The sequence below is a fragment of the Aulonocara sp. 'chitande type north' Nkhata Bay genome, linkage group LG17, assembly GCF_057382095.1.
Source record: "Aulonocara sp. 'chitande type north' Nkhata Bay isolate Kocher_YH1m ecotype deep benthic linkage group LG17, A_spYH_male_GT1.1, whole genome shotgun sequence".
Classification (NCBI taxonomy): domain Eukaryota; kingdom Metazoa; phylum Chordata; class Actinopteri; order Cichliformes; family Cichlidae; genus Aulonocara; species Aulonocara sp. 'chitande type north' Nkhata Bay.
Window position 1 is genome coordinate 22578972 of NC_141360.1, and position 20347 is coordinate 22599318.

General features: G+C 41.9%; 2 protein-coding genes across 4 annotated transcripts in view; one reads left to right on the forward strand and one right to left on the reverse strand.

The window, feature by feature from the left end:
• Positions 1-89: 89 nt before the first annotated feature.
• On the forward strand, positions 90-8376 carry LOC147310086 (uncharacterized). Its single transcript, XM_086268968.1, has one exon. It carries the CDS (start codon positions 93-95, stop codon positions 1449-1451), a length of 1359 nt encoding a protein of 452 aa, XP_086125094.1. The 5' UTR covers positions 90-92; the 3' UTR covers positions 1452-8376.
• The window catches only part of usp6nl (USP6 N-terminal like), a 102289-nt gene continuing 87629 nt past the window's right edge, over positions 5688-20347 (reverse strand). For all 3 annotated transcript variants that reach the window (XM_086268967.1, XM_086268965.1, XM_086268966.1), the window contains 9 exons: positions 20212-20319; positions 18128-18237; positions 17423-17471; positions 15784-15904; positions 13479-13573; positions 13265-13330; positions 12084-12183; positions 11844-11996; positions 5688-8375 (listed from right to left, as the gene is read on the reverse strand). In XM_086268967.1, coding sequence (XP_086125093.1) covers positions 6832-8375; positions 11844-11996; positions 12084-12183; positions 13265-13330; positions 13479-13573; positions 15784-15904; positions 17423-17471; positions 18128-18237; positions 20212-20319 — 2346 coding nt within the window. In that variant the 3' untranslated portion in view covers positions 5688-6831. The remainder of the gene's footprint in view (positions 8376-11843; positions 11997-12083; positions 12184-13264; positions 13331-13478; positions 13574-15783; positions 15905-17422; positions 17472-18127; positions 18238-20211; positions 20320-20347) is intronic.

Sequence of the window (20347 nt, forward strand, 5' to 3'; positions counted from 1 at the left end):
TCGTGACGTCACTGAAAGGAAATTCGATTGGCTATGATGTGCTGCAACGTCACATAGGCAAGAGGCTATAAATATCCCTCAGACATTTAGACATGCTCATTTGTTGGCACATGTTGAACAGTCGGCGCTCTCTCAGGAAACGTCTCACGCTTTTAACACAAACCAAGAAAATAACATTTGTGACTGCAATGTATGAAAATTCAGATCAGGAGGGGGAAGAAATTGAGCTTCCAGAAGGATCAGGTGTAGCAAAAGAAGGTGAAATAACTGCTGAAACAGAAAGTGTCCGAGCTCTAAACCCTGTAGAACAGGCTGTAGTTGACGTCATCCATGAGATATTTGGTGAAATGGATTCAACAAAGAACAAAGAAAAATACTCTCTGGCATCCATCGACTCACCTCCAATGGCAGAACCTAAGAGCGTTTCTCCAGAAAAATGGTCTCTGGTATCCATCGACTCACCTCCAATGGCAGAACCTAAGAGCGTTTTTCCAGAAAAATGCTCTCTGGTATCCATCGACTCACCTCCAATGGCAGAACCTAAGAGCGTTTCTCCAGAAAAATGGTCTCTGGTATCCATCGACTCACCTCCAATGGCAGAACCTAAGAGCGTTTCTCCAGAAAAATGGTCTCTGGTATCCATCGACTCACCTCCAATGGCAGAACCTAAGAGCGTTTTTCCAGAAAAATGGTCTCTGGTATCCATCGACTCACCTCCAATGGCAGAACCTAAGAGCGTTTCTCCAGAAAAATGGTCTCTGGTATCCATCGACTCACCTCCAATGGCAGAACCTAAGAGCGTTTTTCCAGAAAAATGGTCTCTGGTATCCATCGACTCACCTCCAATGGCAGAACCTAAGAGCGTTTTTCCAGAAAAATGCTCTCTGGTATCCATCGACTCACCTCCAATGGCAGAACCTAAGAGCGTTTCTCCAGAAAAATGCTCTGCGAGCATTTCAGGCTCTCTTAAAGATTCCTTTGAAGTATTAGAGATGGGTGTTGTGTCAAGGTCATCTTCTGATTTTAAGGAAATGTCCACTGACCTCTCCTTTTTGCTCTTTAAGACACTTCTTGTAAAATGTAAGTCTAAGACCATGCAATCTGTGGCTAAGACCACAAGTACTTCAAGAGAAATACACACTCTCATCAACCATCTGACAGAGTTGATACAGCCTGAACTCAGCAGCACAGAGTCCGCCATAAATCTGATAAATGACAAGAATCAGTTCATTAAGAAAATGGCCAAATCCCTCATCAAGGAGTTTGGCTCCTCAGACAATGTCTTAAATGCTGCAATGTCAAATGATTCATCTTTTGACAAGGCTGTGATAAGTCATTTGAAATTCGGGCTCCCCAGTTCTCCAGAAAAGTCCAAAATTTCCAGGTTTTTTTCAGCAGTGTTAAAAGCTTTTTCAAAACCCTTTACGTGCTGCTTTAAAGGGCAGCAATGATTACATGACATTTTTGCCTTTTTCCTGCTGCCTTGCTTCTTTTAAAATCTTGAAGCAGAATTTTAGCACCAAATCCATTTCCATCGCCCCCAACCAGTCGCAGCGGATGGCTGCCCCTTTCTGAGCCTGGTTCCGTTGGAAGTTTCTTCCTGTCAGAAGGGAGTTTTTCTTCCCCACTGTCGCCTTGTGCTTGCTCAAAGGGGGATCATTTGATTGTTGGGCTTCTCTGTAGTACTGTATTGTTTTTACCTTACAGTACAAACAGGGAAGAAACTTGTGATTTGGCGCTTTATTTAAGATATATATCATATACAAAATATCGTATATATCAAATAAAACAATAATATCAAATAAAAACATTCAGACTGTTGTCTTGTTTTTCTATGTTGTCAAATATGTAACAAGTTGAGTGTGTGCATTCTGGTCATTAGCATTTTTGGTTTTTTCATTTTTAATGTATTCGAGCTGAATTCGGGGTGCGAGGTAGTTGCTTACTACAGCATGTTTGTATAGACACTATGGAGTTCTGAGCTACTAGGAAGTAGGAAGAGGCTGACTTAACCACCCCTCCCTCCTACCACACATACAAGATTGATTTAAATTTGTAGGATCTGATCTCTTTCAGAACCCAGCTTTGCTCTCAGGAGGTAGGAGTTAGTCTGAAACTTCAAAATGAGGTGGCCAGCTCTCTTCCATGTGTGTGACATAAGCGACTGAATCTGACAAAAAACTTGAATATTTTTCTGTCCTTTGAACATCCAATACGTACAAATAGAATAGAATAATGCTTTAAATGTCCCACAAGGGGAAATTTGATGTATAAGCGGCAAAAAGAAACAAAAATACACACAGAACAGAAAGACAATGTTTACATATTTTACATACAAACCCAGGTTGTAGTGTGCAAACAGAGCAAGATACTGAAAGATGTTTACATATTTAGAATATTTAGAATATTTTGAAAAGTGCAGGTTGTGTATTGTACCTGTGCATTAAAAAGTAGACATGTAACTTCCAATAAGTTAGTGTATATATAGACTGAGAGAAGTAATGTGCAAGTTATAACAGCAGAAGTTGTCACAGCACTGATGTAAACCTCTATGTTTGTTGGGAGCAGTTTTGATTGTGCAGTCTGACAGCTGTAGAGAGGAAGGACCTGCGGAAACGCTCCTTCAAGCATCTAGGATGCAGCAGTCTGTCACTGAAGGAGCTCTGCAGTCCAGCAACATTTACATGCACGGGGTGGGAGACTGTCCATCAGAGAAGTTATTTTGGCCAGAGTCCTTCTGTCTCCCACCACCTGCACTGGATCCAGGGTGCATGCCAGCACAGTTCCCTGTGGGGCCCCTGTACTGCATATGAGTATGTATGTATGTATTGTAGAATTCAGCTAGGTGCAATATGTCAGTGAGTGCAGAATTTAGGAGAATCACAAGAATCCATTTGCAGTCCAAGTTCTTCCCCCCTGTTGGACAGTCATTCTGCGAGCCTTATGAATGTGTTTGCAAAGAATCAGATCTTAGTGAACTCTGGCTCAAGGTCAGGGGTCAGAGGTCAAGTTGTCTGAAAATCTTGTAAATGTGATAACTTTAGAACAAGATGATGTAGAATTTTGAAATTGATACCATAGGTGTATCTATTATGAGGCTGAGTGGGACGATTGGTCAGTATCAGTAGCTATGTGCATGACTAGTTTCATTTCATGTAGTAAATCTTTACATTGTAGACTTTCAACCTGGGGCCTCATACACAACACCAACCTGTCTACGTGGTTCTTCTTCAGCTATCTGAGAATTTTTATGGGAAGTGTATTTTTCTGGTATTTTCTTAGCCTCATCTATTTTTTAAAAAGCACATAAAAAGGAGGAAGCAGGGGAAATGGGTGAGGGTGAGCATCTGAGTGACTTTAATCCAAATTGCGATGCTTAGGCGACTTGACCCAGGCAGCTCTAAACGAGCAAAGCCTGCTTTCATAAAGACATAACAGTGTGAAAAAGTGTTCATCAATCCCTCCTTTCCTTTTCACATTTTGCTAGAAAAACGGAAAATTTATGCAGTAATTTACTGAAAGGTGTATAAAAATACGTGGAGGCACAACACACTGCTCCAGTAATGTTTAGGTCCGGTCGTTACTGAAACATTGTGTTTTTCTAAATAATGGCATTCTATTCTATTCTATCTAGCTATGCTTTTCCTACATTTGCTGTGTCTTTGGGATTGTTGTCATGCTGAAAAATGAGGCCATTGTCATTAAGATGACCAATTTCCAGATGGTATTGCAGATGGAATAAACAAAGACTTCAAGTGTGTTTCATTAAAGCTGGTTTGACGGTTTGACCAGCTTTGATTATGACTGACATGCAGATACTTTAGGGTGTCTTCACTCATTCAGGAACCTTCCTAAACAAAGTTGACTTTTAGCAATGGTACTGCTACCTGGATGTAGGCCAGGCTTCTCTCAGAAGAGATGTTTGGTTTGCGAGTGCTTCTTCAGCTTGGGAATTAGCCAACTTCTGCTGATAAATGACCCACTCAGACTGAGGGTGATGGTTTCCTTTTTCTGTATTTGGTGCCAAATGGAAAAAATGGTATATAGGTTCACTATGAGGCAAAAAACAAACAAAAAACCCCCAAACCACACGCAACAATGTATCACTTCCAGCGTGTTTTAAACGAAAAACCAGAACGGATTATGTTTTCATCACAACTGTGTTCCAGCCAGGTGAGGAGAGCTACCTTCGTCATGCTTCCCTAACCTATTAATCTCGGTTTCGTACACCTTTCAGCAAAAGAAGCATCACATTGAAGCTACTTTGAATGCATCGTGTACCTGAATATTGTTGCTTATTTGCTGGATGAATTACTTGCAAGATGACATGAAAAAACAAACAAAAAAAAGGCATAATTTCCTGTGGTCGACTAATCCATTAAGCCTTCCGGGAGGCATGTAATCAGATAGAATCTAAGCTCTGTAGTGGTGCAGAGTGAGCATGTGCACAGAGCGCTATGTTAAAGTATAAAATATATCACATACCAAACGTTCCCCACATTCTAAGGTTTTCTTGGATCAATCCAGAATTTTACATAAAATATTCTGAGCTCTCCTCACAGATTTATCTGCTTCCAACCACGGATTGAAATAACATGACTGAGCTTTAAGATGTTCTGGATTCAAAGCAACATCCCGGTGCATCACAGGTGTCTCTTTCAGCTTCTCCTACCACGGATTTGTTAACCGTTTGCACAAACCTTCACAGCCCTGCCAAGCATCCTTTGCTTATCCAGCAAAGCTCAGAAGCTGTCTCCTGCTAATTTATCCAGAAAGATGCACAACAACAGCGTGGAAGCAAGCTGCTGAATGCCGATGTTAGGCAGCCTACCAGCTCTTATTACAAAGTCTTCAGCAACATGTTATTTATTTCTGTATTTGATGTTCGTTTTCTTGTTGGCTTTGATTAGAGCAGGGACGCAATAAACTACTTCCATTCTTCCTGAGTCAGTCTTGACTAAACAGTTTCTAAAATGTCAGGACACATACACCACCACCCGTCTTTCCAGTAATAAAAAATGTAATGGCTCATAAGGGCCAGAAAATCTTTAAAAGTAAGAGGCTGAAATTAGTCAAGTATGCTAATTGTGAAATAAATATCATTTAAACAATCAGTTGATCATTTGGTTTCACCGACTGCTTCACTTCCTAGATATTCCATGATCAGCTGTAAGTGGGATTACTCCAAAGTGGAAGATTTTAGGGTCACTGAGGGCTGAGCATATGCAGAGCACAGTAAAGGTGCCGACACTGCATGTTGCATTTAATTGTTTATAGATGCACTTGAGAGAGCATTGAAGTGACTCCAGAATTAAAATGACAGTTTACATTTTCAGGGTTTGCCATTGCTCTCAATTGGCTTTTTGCTAATTGAACGCTGTATACAATAAAGACAACAATATGTGACCGTTACGTGACAGAAGCCTGTGCATTTTCCTTTTACTGCTGATTGCTAAACAAAAATATTCATTAAAGTCCTAGAAGTAAAACCCGTGGCCCCTTTGGAGTGCACAAGAAATTCCATTATCCAGGAATTGTGGTGGTTTGGAAGCTTTCGCAACACTGGAAACTCATTTACAGTGTTTCTCCATGCACTGCATCCTAATATATATATAAAAACACCTGATATCACCCCCCCACCTTTTTTTATTGAGCTGATTTTAAAAAACCACAAACAAATTTAAAGGTTCATTTTCATCCGACCTCTTTTTATTAAGCAAAGTATCAGAATGGACTGCAATTAGTTGTTTCACAACTAAAACAAAACCCAAAGATGACTGAGGGGACGTAAAGAACATTTTAGTACTGTTTGAAAGTACTTGCATCTACATCAGAGTATGAAAAGTAGGTGGGTAAAAATGCGACTCACATTTGTTGCGTGCGTGTGCGCGCGCCGGATGACTGTATGCCAGTGGATGTGACATTGTTGAGAGAAGTAAGACATAATGAAGTTAAGCAACCTTGTACTGAAAGTAGTTTAAAAGCACCTCGGACTCCATGTGCTCGAGATGTGATAACTATGTCACAGCAATTTAAAAAATGTGTTATCAATGGTTACATAACAATCAAGATAACTTAAAGCCATAATTTTTTTTTTTAAAAAGTATATATTAGCCCTCAAAAATCAGCTGTCTATATGTTGAGCCGCCCAGTTGAAATTAATTAAAAACAAGACTGGCCTGAAGTAATGCAAAAACAAACTATTAGTAATGGACAAAAACTAAAGAAAGGATGGTCCTAAACATGTTTTAACAAAACCTGCTTAAAAAATTTTAAATGGAAATCAAGACACACGGTAACCCGTCTAGCACTGTTTGCTAATTCTACCATTGGTCATATTTCTTTAAAAAGAACATTCACAAGCATATCGAGTTAATTGATCTCTACGGTACATATCTGGAGAGTAAGATATAAAAAAATAAAGATGGAAAATAAATCGGCTCTCAGGAGAAAATTCCCCTGTTACCGATAACTCAAAAAAAAAGAAAAGAAAAAATCTTCTGTACATATCAGACTCTAAAAGATATATTTATATTTTGTCACCTCTTGTTAATGATTTACATCCAAAAATAAAATAAAATCTTCAGTCAGTCTTTTTAATCTTTTTTTTTTAAAGTGATCAGTAAAAACAGCGGCTGGTGGGTCCTGCAACGTTACGATGCAGCGTGACAGTCGGGAGGTCAGTACTTCACACATGAACGACAACAGAACCAAAGTAGAAGCCGGTTCCTAACAAAGCTAGGACTACTGGTCGTCTTTACCACAGTGTTGGTGACTACGCCTCAGTTTTCTTTTCTTTTAGTTTTTACAGTGTCTCGTCATATCGTCCTGTCACAGCAGCATGGACTCCTGCATGGCAAACGCCTCCTGTGCGTGCCTGTAGTGTGGTCCTCCAAACAGCTGAGGAAGCTGTTGCCGTAACACAGGCTGCTGGTGCTGCTGCTGCTCTTGGAGTTGCGGTCGGTACTGACGCAGGGCGTCCGGGTTGTCGGGGAAGGTGAACTCTGCGAGGGGCGACATCTGCGCCTTCTGGAAGCTGGGCGAGCGAGGCATCCCACCTGGGGATGTAGGGGGCAACTCCTCCGTTGGCTCCCACTGGAGCCCATCTACACCCTGCTGAGCTGGCAGGTAGTGCGGGTTTGGCTCACCCCGCTGGTGTCCTTCGAACCTGTAGACCTGTGCTGTGGAGGTGAGCTGTTGCAGATAGATGGGGGTGGAGCTCCCTTGGTTGTCCAGCTCCAGGGGAGGCCTGGGGTTCCGAGGATTGCGGGCGGAGCTGTGCGTTGGCTGCCTGCGGTAGGTGGCGAAGGTGTTATTCATGAGGGTCTTGTCTGGGGAGAAGCTGTTGGGCTGTCGCTGGGTGGTGGCATACGCTCGTTCTCCATACAATGCACTGGGCGGTGCAGGATATCGGGAGGGCAGAGCATAGAGTCTGTTGTCCACGCTTTGGGTGGGATGTGGAATGGGGACCTCAGTAGTAGTCCTGCCTGGAGAGTGCTGATGAGGTGGGGTATGGAACTGGTTCTTTGGGTCAGGGTAGCCAGTCGGAACATTTACAGGACTGTTGTGAGGAAAACGAGGAGGAAGAGGCTGTCTGGCCATTCTGGGCCCGGGTGCCACGGAGACGACACTCCCAGACAGGCTGGACCCGTGGCTCGGGCTGCCCTGATGCAGGGCTGACACATTGTAGGGTATCTCATTACGAAAGGGCCTCAATCTGGACGGAGGCTTCTCAAGCTCCAGGATCTCGAAGTCCTGCTCCGGCAGCCCTGGTACATTATCATACTGGGAGGCATTGGAGCCTCGGTCGGTGCCGGGGGCGTAGCCCTTGGAGCGTGGCCGGCGGTGAGGCTGAGCGGTGTCATCTGGGCTGGAAGGAGCCGGCGATGGCCCTCGGCTCATCTGAATTTCCCGCAAAGCTTCTAGCTTTGTCTCGGAGGGTTTGACCCACCGGGGCCCAGGCATGTCTCTGCGGGAGCTAGAGGCTGCGTTGGAGTTGTGGTTGGCGATGGCGTGAGCCTTTCCTCCATCCACAGCGGTCATCTGTGGTGTTGGGGTGGGGGCTGACAGTGGTGTCGCCCCCCTCTCTGGTGTGGTGTAGGTGGATTGCTTTTGTGTCTCATTTGAGATTTCACCTGACCCCCTGGAGTGGGTTTCCCTTTTGTCCCCCTTGTGGTGACGGATCCGTTTCTCCAGCGATTCCCGGTGGGCTCGGCTCGGGGGCCGTCCGTCCCGCTGGGGGTCTGGTAGAGGACTTGGCTCCCTGGGGGGCTCGGCTGGCTCCGCGTGGCTTTGACCGTTGGCCACGTGGTTTGCTACGGCTATCTCAGGAGGAAGCTGCCCTAGAGGCTTCTTGGGAAACTCGTCCTCTTTACCTGTAAAAGATCGGAGGGGGAAAAAAGGTGTAAACGCATTAGAACGCCATCAGGAAACAAAGGTGAGCGGTGATGACTGAACACACTGTGTGGCGCTGGTTCACATCTGATGACGTGTCACAAACGGGCACATGAATTCATGCAACAACACTGCCATAGAGAGTACAAAATAAAGGAGAATACACTCATGAAGACACATAATCACATATCCACAGGCAAAGAGTGGGAGGAGGATAGGGAAAAAAACATCAGAAATAATGTTTGATATAAATTCCCATCATGGGAGACTCAATTAGGAAGAGACACTCTACTGAGCGTGCTCTGAAATTATTAGTCTTTCTACATTTCATTAAACAGTACTCGGCTGCAGTAGTAGCTCCAGGCTTGAAAGGTCATACAGAAATATTTCTTGATTAATGAACCTTCTTAAATGCACTGAGACTTATAAGTACAACTACAAAAAGAGAGAGAGAGTACTCAGCTTCTACAACCAGTACAAGGTTTGACATTAGTACTCAAACTTGCTGCTTTACATCTGAAAGAAATGAGCGGAGCTGACAGGAACACACGGTGTGGGTTATGTGGGTGTTTTAAGGGAAAAAGTGATGACCAGAGTCAGGTCAGGACGACAGCAGCTGGAGGAAGAGGAAGCGCTGTGGGAGTTATCCAGGAAGTCGACTTATTGGACCTGCATCCACAGACTAAAGAGCGTGTGCGTGACGAAATTACCCACTGACCTCGGTCACTTTTGTTCCACCACAAACTGCTTAAAACCCACCGGGGGACAAAGTTAACGTCTTTCACTTATTGAATTTATTGTTTTAATTTAAAGAAATAGAAACTTGGGATTTTCTACAAATTTCAACTGATTAAATTTTTTTTCCTAACCAACTTTTCTGTTTTGTTTTCTTCGTTCATTTCCATTCACGTTTATTAGACGAGCCAAAACACAATCATCTTTTTCATTCGTGCGTTTTATTAGATAACAAAATACAAATCAAACTTGTGTTTCTTCTGCTACTGCAAGACTACAGCCCTCAATCAAGAGGTTTATACAGTGCTGTGAAAAAGTGTTTGCCCCTTATTAATTCCATAGTTTTTTGCATATTTATCACACTTACATATTTCTGATATTGGAACAAATATCAATATAAGACAAAGATAAGGGAAGAATACAAAACGCAGTTTTTCATTTATTAAGGAGGAAAGACGTTATAAGCCCTTAACCCTAATAACTGCTTGTGCCACCCTTCGTAGCAACTGCAATCAAACTTTTGCAATTACTGACTACGTGTGTTTCACATTGCTGTGGAGGAATTTGGGCCCAGAATTGTTTTAATTCAGCCACACTGGAGGGTTTTCCAGCACAAACAGCCTGTTTAAGATCAAAGCACATCAATCAGATTTGGGTTTAAGCTTTGACCCGGCCACTCCAAAGCCTTCACTTAGTTTTTTTTGAGCCATTCAATCACTGTCCTTCTCCAGGTCCAAAGTGCTTCAGGACACAAACTGATGGCTGGAGATTCTTCTTCAGGGTTTTGAATCTTAACTGAGGTAAGTAAGGCCTGCAGTTGTTCAGATTTTGTTTTAAGTGTCCTTTAACTTGTGTGATGCAAACAGAAAAGTGATGCCAGTGTAGTGAGCGATTGTTTTTCCAGCATGACTGTAGAAATGCTGCTGTAGAGTCTTTTCACCTCACCTGCTGACAGGTCAGAGGCAAATAAAATTGCTCTTTGAAGTCAACACCTCTGTATTAAATGCCATTTCTGCAGTTGTTGGAAGCAATAAAGAACTCAGAGTACTGAGTAAATTACATGCTGTGGTGATTAAAAAAAACTTAAATTAAGCCAAGTAAACACTCAGAATCATAAAACTGTCAAATCTCACAGTTCAGCCTATTCAGACACAAGGATGCAGATTAAAATAGCCCTGCTGCACAGCAGCAGCACATGTGGCAGCAGATAGCTGTTAAAACATAAGTTTAACAAAAGCCTCCAGTGTTCAAAAAAAGGCCCATTATCTTGTCAGCAGGCAGGAAAGTGAACAGACTACTATTAAAGTTGTGTGGGCTCTGGAAGAAAGGAAAGCCCTTCCTCCTTCAGCTACAGCTGCTGTTATAGAGGTTTATATAGTGTGACGCAGGAGGAAAGCAACCACACAGGAACCTGGAAAAGACTGTGAAGACAGGTGTAGATGCATTAAGGACCTTTATCTAAATTTACGGCTGTGCCTTTAAGTAACATTAGCACAAATGCAAGGTTAATTTAGAAGATGAGGAATTTTGTCTCTAAAACTAAAGTTCTCCACACAGAGTCATGCAATACTTTTAGTTTCCCACCAGATGGCGCCTTATATCATCAATTTTACATCTGCAGCCACATTGTACGGTAGTCCAAACAAAAAGGAGAAGGGGATCAAAAACTAAAGGTAAGAGATGAGCTAACCATTGAAGGACTCCAAATAAGCAGCAAAGCAAGTCTGAAATATTATGCTGGAAGATCAGTTTGTGACAGAAACAAAGAAAAATAAACCCGAGTGCTGCGGGACAGACAGGCGACAGACAGGACGGACTGACTGTGGGACAGATGGACAGAGACATGGAGAACGAAGGACCAGTCAGGATAGCCCACCGGTTGCTGTTGTAGGAGGGAATGTGGCCGCCGCTCACAGCCACACTTTTGTTGTTGTTGGCTTACATTGTTTGAAAGAAGAAGGGAGAGAAGGCAGATTAATGAGGAGACAGAGCAGGATTCGAAAAGCACAGAGCACTTATCCCGGCTGAAGTTGGGTTATAGGGTAAGTAAATCCAGATAAGGGAAAGAAACCCTGGATATGTTACGCTTGCTTAGTGGTACAGAGCCCAGGCTGAGTGAGAACCTACATAGACACCAGTTAGTTTGTTTGTCAGGGCACCGACTAACTCTGACTAATGTGTCTATTTTTGTGTAGTTGTTTTTTTCCCCTTTCTTAGTGGTAGCTCACTCATCTTGTGGACTTCAGGTGGACCCTCAGAGGATCTTCATGTATGGATAGAGCCACGCTAGTACCAGCTTGGGTGTACGCTGATTCTTTGATTCCCTTTGGCCTCTTGATTGTGAACATCTCAAACAATTCTCTTACATTTTGCCACTAAATAGAACAATTAAGAAAAGTTGGAAGATGTTTCTATTTCCAAATTTATAGAACTAAATTGCTTTTTCTCCTGACCAACAGATGAAGTAGATCATAGATTGAGTGTACAGCGATATCCTCAAGAGTAAAAGCGTAAAATCTGACATTTGGCTTGGATTTGTTTGTCACATTTGCACTAAAAGGGCAACTGGAGGTGAGGTTTCTGGAATTGTTTGTGCATAGAGGAACTTTTGTCACTCTCCAACACAAGTTTAAAACCAACTGGAGACTGATTTACTTGAGAAGAGCAGACTTTTTGATAATTTATAGAAAATGGATTGTTTGGTGCAGAAGTACCTGGTGCGGGCAGCTCCAGCTTCGCCCTCCTGAGCTCTGTCATGGACGCCTGCAGCTGCTCGATCACAAAGTCGTCCTCGCAGAAGAAATCTTTGGACAAAGTCACCTGCAGAAACTCCACCAGTTCCTCCATGGACAGCTTCATCAGGTGCTCTGCAGACACACACACACTCACACTGATGAGAAGTGTTGTGAGGGGTGAAATCAGCTGGTTTCAGTTTGTGGAGGAAACGGTCTTACTCTTGTGCAGTTTGAGGAGCGTGTAGGACATGGCAGGCAGCACTCTTTCACCCTCCAAGATATAGATGTCCCAGATCCTGAGGGTCAGTGTGAAGGGAGTCTGACCACGAGCAGAACGAAAAGTTAGACGATAAGTTACTGAAGAAGGTAATTTATCTATATTTTTGTGACTGTCAGCAGTTGCCGTGAAAAAAAAAGAACTTAACCTCTTACTTTACTGGGAATTATTTTAAAGGAGCACTGATTACTCTAACTTACACAAAACATAATCGTAATCTTTTAAAAATCCTAAATACTGCATGCATGCTACGACCTCCAAAAGCAGCCGTAGCTTTGCACGTGCAGCAGACTCTGAGTCAGCGATGGGTCAGTGTACAGTGCTGCTTTTTGTTGTGATTACCAGTCAAAAGGAAAAAGAGAAGTGATATTAGTCGTCACAGCTTTCTTGTTGAAAAGGAGTGGGAAAATGTCCCGGCATGGTCTCGTCAGTCATTCCAAAAGCTTGTTCAGTCACTAAAGGCGATTGAGTCTTTGCAGCTTTTGGAACTCTTTTAAAAACATATTTATATCATGCGGTTTGCCATGACTGCTGATCCTTTTATCCTCTTTAATATCCAATATATTCATTTGTAACCTTTCATATTTGTTGCTTTCATTACGGTTCAGAGCTTTGTAACTTTCTTTGAAAGTCTTGGTTTTAAAGGTGCTTTATAAATACAAATAAAGTAAAAATCCACCACTGACAGGCTCCTAAACCTCTCACATTCCTGGCGATTAAAAGCTGTTTACGGGCTGTCAGAAACGTGTTGGGTTGGTTGGTTTTAATCATTGAATTGGAGCAGCTCATTGGCTGAAACCAAGTAGAGAAATCACAGCATTGGTTGTTAATAATAAAAAATTATTCAATAACTTCAGTTACTGATTATTGGGTTTCTCTCTGCAGCATAAAGCACCTTGGATGGATGGATTCACAATTATCCAGGCTTGGCATCAGGAGTACACTAGCTTATAAAGCCCTGAGGCTGGGAGTCATGAAACCCTTCACGTGTACAGGTGCCAACAACCTTATGATGGAAATACCCAGCTTATAAGTTAACCAAGTTACGTTGCTGCTCTTCTACATGTCTTCATAGATCCTTTTGAAGGTTGTGAGATCATATCTTGCTTGTAACTGCACTCACTCTGTCCAGAAAGCACTGGAAGAACCACTTCATGGTGTAGAGACTGGTGAACACCTCTTGGTTGTCCTGCAGCAAACAGAAAATGGTGACAGAGTGAGGATTAAGCAGCCACCTCTGAGGGATTAAAGGTTTCATTTCTGGCACTATGACTGGCTGGTACGTCATGCAGCACTTGCTTCATTATTAATTGTCACACAGGTCTCGTGTTTCTCACCAGGTGCTGTTTCAGTTTGGGCATCATCTTCTTGAGGATGCGGTCGTGGTGCTCCTGGAAACGCATCAGCTTCGGGAAACCAGGGACAAAAAACCCTGAAGGTGTGGAGAAAAGAGCCGTAATGATGATCATCCCTTAAACTCTGTATGTAAACTTACACATCTGTGTGTCCAGATTAGAGATGGCACGATACCACTTTTTTATGTCCGATACCGATACCGATATCATAAATTTGGATATCTGCCGATACCGATATGAATCCGATATAGTGTTTTTTAATCAACAAAACTGTTTTTTTTTAAATATCTTGCTGCATTTTGTATAAGTTCATACTCAAGTTTAAAACAACAACTACACTAAAGCTATTCTGTTATACCTGTATGCAAAAAATATATTTCATAGTACAGCAATACTGATCAATCTAATAAACTTAAACCTACACCATCCTCCCTATTCTGGTATTTTAAAGAGTACTTAGCATAAATATTAAGCAACCTAACTAATAGGGTTCCAACTCCCAGCAACAACAAAAATAAATAAATAAAAAATAGGGAACCACCCCTCACGCTCCACCTCATGATGCTTAATCGACGTAATCAACCTTAATTTGATGCAGTGTGAAAAAAATGCACAGAAATCAATTATTTTTCAAGAAATATTAAATAGATTCAACATCTTTCTTCAACAAAATTGCAGACTGCACAGATGGTACCTTCCCAAAGGAAAAAGTACTATAGCTTACTAGGGTATATATATTAGACTTAATAGTTACTATATACAGTAGTTGACTTCTATTCATTTTGCATCAAATTAAAACTTTGTGTGTCAGATAATTATTTATTAAAAGCTAGACATTTTAAATGAGAATAAGAAAGAAAAGTATGTCTTTGTGCCCCCTTTTCCCTGTTAATGCCCTATCGGCCCCCCTGGCTAAACTTTGCTAGATCCGCCCCTGCACAGTTACCAGCGTCAGCTACGTAGAAAAAGATCCTCGAGTAGAAAGTAATATTAAATACATTCTAACAACAGCTTATCAAGCTTAAACGTGCTGCTGTTGTTCAGCCGCTGGTTTCCTCTTTCTGGTGCAAAGTGGGCCAAAAGCAAACTAGAGACACGGACTCGCGACAGAAAAGCCGATCAGCTGATCGTTAAGCAGTTTCATGATTGAAGTAGCAGCAGGAGAGGCAGTCGCTCGTTAAGCTTAACGCAGGAATGCTTTACAAACATTCAGAGATGGACTTACACACTTGCTTTACTTCTCTCGGGGATAACTTTGTCGGAGATGAAATGCCGGGTTGCTAGCGAAGCTCCACATGCTATCCAGACCACTGACAGGTCCCGCATGCCACAGCCGCTCTATCACGTGATGCATACTGCTCCGACTGCTAACGTTCTGAGGTGAGTTACGGCGTGTTGCAAGTTTTGTGAGGTGCTTTCGTGATATTTAATGGATCGGATTACATTTTTTATTTTTCTCCGATATCCGATCCAGTAATTTAGGTCAGTATCGGACCGATACCGATACGTAATATCGGATCGGTCCATCTCTAGTCCAGATGTTTAAAGTTAGATTCATGAGCTCACTGCAGCAGCATGCGTGCTGCTAATTTGTCCTGAGTGCTTCCTCAATGATGCCTTTCGCTGATAATTTTATCGCTTAACGCTTGATAAGACTGGAGGAGGTCCAGAGTCGCTCAAGGTCATTTCAGTGCAGAGACCAGAGTCAGTTAAACACTCTAAATGTCAAAAATGCAAATCTGGCAGCTGTGGTCAGAAGATTCGTGCCTTAACCTGACATAACAGATGGTTTGTCACCTTCTGAGCAGCTCTGTGGAAACAGGAAAAGGCCAGGCATGTTTTTTTAAAGAAGAACTTGGCAGATGATCTGAACCCTCTGTGACAGCAATTTTAGGCCAGTAAATTCAAACGTGGTGATTACACAAAGTGCAACGGACAATCAAAGTTTGTCTATGCTGAGGATTTTTGTAGTTTGACATCTGAACTCCACTTTAAGGAGTCAGCATGCAACACTCAGGCTGCAGGAGCTGTGCACACTGAATTCAGTACAAGCAGTCTGCACATCATGTGCAAGAAACTTCCTCTTTTTCTTTTCTTCTGCACATTCAGTTACAGTTCTTGTTTAGTTTAACCATTAGTGGAGTGGCTGTACATTCCAGCTTCTGTGTCAGGAAGCTTTACTTGGCGATGAACATGAGAACAAAAGAGTTGAAAGAGAAGTATATAAATACGACCACAGGCTGCACTTTGAGAACCCTGAGCCTTCAGAAACAGGTGCGCACGTTACCGTGCATGGCGTGCTTCTGCCCAGACAGCAGTTTGACGAGAGCCCAGAAGGCGTCCTCTTCATTCATGTAGATCAGCAGCAGAGCTGTGATCTGACTCATGCCCTGGCAGTAGCCCACCTCCTGCAAACACACATCAATCAGCTGAGGGGAAACAACAACGGAGCCATTCTTTGCTTTACTTTTGTAAACTTGGCTTAACTTAATTTACATACAGTTCCTTTATTTGAGGTGAAACACTGAGATAGTTTATAGTGAGATAATTATTAAAGGATATACAAACTTTGATAAAGTAATATCTGTAAGTGAAGATAAGTCATCTCCATCCATTATAGAAATACTTTGGTGACCTAACAATAAATCTGTAGTTCAGCATTTTTCAGCCCTGCTTCATTATTATTACACACAAACTAACACCACTGTTATCACCATTAGACATATATTATTTTATTATGTTGAATCGAATGGCAAACTGTGGGTGTCAGGGTTCACTGTGATATTGTGATACTGGGACACTTGGAATGGTTTTCATTTTTCCTTTAAACATTGCCCAATTATACATTTCATATCTGACATCTATATGTCGTCTACCTCTGAAATATGAGGGATCAAAAGTGTTGGAGAAAAAACTCTTAGCTTAGTTCACCTCTGTGTGTTTCAGGAGGTTGTAACTCTGAAAGAATTCACAGCACGAAGGTAAAACTGGAAAAGTTACTGTACTTCTTCTTCTTCCCTACTTCAGGGATGACAGTGAGTTGATAAAGTTGAATAATAATCAAGAATTATCTTTTTAAAGGAAGACTATTTTAAACATCAGCGGGAAATGATTTCAACATTGCAGTAGGGTAAATTTAATGTGAACTTTGAAGGCGACGTCGATGTCAAAATCAAACTTTACTAACTTAATATTGTTTTTACCCCAATAATCTCACTAGACTACAGTTTTCACTCCAGGTACTACACAAGTATTACCATTTATTGTTATTAGGTTAGTAGTTTAGTAGGTTACCTACTGTTACTAAATGGTTTTATCTCTTTAGTACTTTTATTAAAAAAGAAATGATTGTTGTTACTTCTTTTGGTAATATCAAGCTATTTACTTAGTGTTTCACATTGTTAATAGACTATTACAGTTTTATTATTAAAGCCAGACCAATTTTTAAGACTGACACTGAAACTTGGTAATTTAAAAATCAAATATATCAGCTGATATATATTTATTTTCTCCTGAAACATTTGTAACCTGCAGTTTAAAAATAATCGTTTCATTGTCGCTCACACTCGCCCCGAGTCTACTCGGATTAGCTGCTTGTTGTATTTGTGGCTCCAAACAGGGGAAGTTGCAGAGTGCCCTCTGGTGGACAAACTATGCAACACTGGCTGAAGGGTTTTTCTCTTGTTTCTTGTTTACTTTTTACATTTCTATATATCAGCCAATATAAATGCAGTTATATCAGCAAGTACTTCATATGAGCCCCACTGACATACCAGGTTTTACCTAGCTGTAATAAAAAGTGTTACCAATATTGCTACAATAACAAAATATTAGATTGGTGCCTTCGTGTGCACCTTTATTGTCTTCAGTGAAAATGTTACAACTCAAAGTCTTCAGGACGCTAAAAGCGAGCTTGGATGACTCACCGTGTTGTACATGGAATAGGCTGTGAGGACATGGAAGAGTGCCTGCTGCCTGAAAGCACAAACAAACCACAGTTCATACAAAAACTTTAATAAACACACTTCAGTGGCGTCTTTGGCTTCAAGTTAAGATGGATGCATGTGGCCTGGAGCTGCACACCAGCCTTGATGCTGAGTTGTGTCGCTGCAAAGCCTGAATGCACTTCCAAATATCAGAAAAGCAGTGTGAAAAGGCAAAACGGCGTTAACGGGTACAGGTCTTTCCTCAGAGTCACGCAACAAAGCGGAAGGCAGAGCAGAAAGGGGACGTGAGATCTCTCACTTCCACACTGGAGAAGCCGCCTTCTCCTCGCAGAGAGTGAAAATGCATGCATATCTGCAGATGATTACTGACTCCCGTTGTGTTTGTGCTCTTGTTACTTTTACTGAGATTACGTGTCAAATAGCGAGAGCTGTCATTGTTCTTGGGCTTTGTGACAGTGAAGTGAAGGCTCGTTGTATCTTCCCCCATGCAGGCACATTTATGTACAAGGTTATGTAAATTGAATTACTCAGGAACTGAAAGGCTCCTTAAAAGGCACACAGGAAACTTTTAAGCTCAAAAATGCAAAGCTGCTTTAAATAAGCAACACAACCAACATTGCTGCAGCTGTGTGCAATGAACTTGCAGATGGTTGCTTGGACGTAGTAAAATGTGAAAGTACCCACTTGACATCATAGCGATGCATGAACATGATGTGGTCCCTGTAGGTTCGGTTCACATCCAGGTCGATCTGCCGGATGTCGGGGGATATTCCTCTGGCTCTGGCCTTCAGTTTCTGAAAACAGCCACAAAACAAAGAATGAATTCAAGCAGAAGTGCCATTTAGTACTAAATAGCAGGCATCTGTGTCCACAGAGTTTGTGGGTCCACCTTGCTGATCGAGCTTTCGAAGCCTCAGCTGATAACTTGGCACCCAACCCTCACTTCTGGCTTTAAAAAATAATAAACACTAGCGCTGAGGCTTCGAAATGCACAGTAGGGTCACATTATGATATCACTGCTATAGAAACGTCTTGCAAGAAAACTGTGCCAGCTGAAGGTGAAAAAACTCACTTGTTTCCCCACTTGAGGTGACCCCCCCCCCAAAACCCAAACAAACAAACAAACAAACAAAATGGTCAAGTAGAACCAGACTACAACAGAGGAGAAGCTAGCAGCAGGTAATGTGTGACCTAAAGGAAAACAAGCATCTCAGAGCGTGGCTGGATCACTCCATAGTTGCACTCTGTGTTACAGGAAGAGCAAATAGTGGATGGAAATTAATGCTAAGATTACAGGGTGATGAAGGAGGGCTCTACGCAGCTGGTTAAAAGAGAACAGATAAAACATCCCATGTACTAAATATTTTTCACTTTTTTTACACGACAATATTGTTTCAGGGTGAAGCAGCAGACTTAGGTGTGAGCGATGGATGAGAGCGAGGCTGCTGCCTTAGGCTACGTCCACACGTACCCGGGTATTTTTGAAAACGCAGATTTTTATATGCGTTTGCACCTTTCGTCCACACGTAAACGGCGTTTATGTGTGGACGCAGCGTCAAAGGTGTGCCCATTTTTTAATGTCACACTGTGCGCCAGGTTATTGTTTCGGGGAATATTAATTTCTACAATGGCGGACTTAGACAAAATACCATTACTGTTAATTTTACTCTCTGCAGTGTTTAAATATATACATACATATATATACGCACAGTTACTGTCCCTCCACACATAGGACTCAGTTCTGCTTCTATGCGCCATCTTTGTTTACTCTTTCCCACCCAGGCTGACTTCTGATTGGCCAACATTTCTACACGGATAGGAATATAGCGCCACCTGCTGCTTTGGCATGTTCCTAGCAGCGTTTTCCTTCGTTTTTGGCTTTTACGTGTGGACAGGATTTTTTTTTTTTTTTTTTTTTAAAACAAAACGAAAAATCTCCGTTTTCAAAAAAAACCCCGTGTACGTGTGGACGTAGCCTTATTTTCAATAATGCTCTTCTTCTAGAATAATTACCTGATTTAGATGTTATGCAACCCCAGGCTTTAGTGGAGTTTGGTTAATTGGTGTAGGTGTGAATGGTCTCTGTGCGTTTGACCTGCTACAGATTGGTGACCTGTCCTGTTCTAAAGCATGTTTTACCTTCACGATCTTGAATGAAATGATCTAAATTGGTAAAATGAATAAAACCTCTAAACTTAATCTTAAATATTTATTCTGTTGATTTTTTTGCATAGATTATTGCAACTTTCCTTGATATCATTTTTTCTTACTGACAGTATGTAATGCTAACTACAGACAACAAAGTTTGGGTAATAAATGTTTAAAAAAAACAAACCAAACACGACTAAATTACACCTCCTGAAATCTGATGGATTATTGTGGACAGAGCTGCCCTGCTCCCTGCTTAGTGCATGTGGCCTAACTCATAATTAGACCACTTCCCAGCCAATGAAGGCAGTGATATATTGATCTTGCTAGCTAAACTTTCTAATGCGATCCAAACTTTATGCAGCAGTGGTGAAAAAACCCCAAAAAGATCTTTACCGTGTGCCGGAGCAGGTCGTGCAGCTTTGCACAAACACGATTAAACTTCCAAAGCTGCTGCTTGGCCACAATAACTCTGAAGCTCAGTGAAATCAAATAAAGCCGAGGTGTTCGTCAGCTCGCTTATGAATCTTTATGAGGCTCACGTTTTGATGAACGCTGCAGACATTTTATAAACTTGAGCCTGAGAGACAGTGTTTAGCTGAGAGTTCCTAGAGTGATACCTCATAGAAGTCCTTCTTCTCCTCCTTTATTTTGGGTATATCGAGCAGCAGACACCACACCTCCCCTCGGAGCTGCAGGGGGATTCCCTTGTAGATCCTCCTGAGCAGCTGGAAGGAAACAAATAGCAGGAGGTCA

Coding starts and splice junctions, on each gene's coding strand:
- LOC147310086 (XM_086268968.1), top strand. CDS start 93: ATGCTCATTTGTTGGCACATGTTGAACAGTCGGCGCTCTCTCAGGAAA.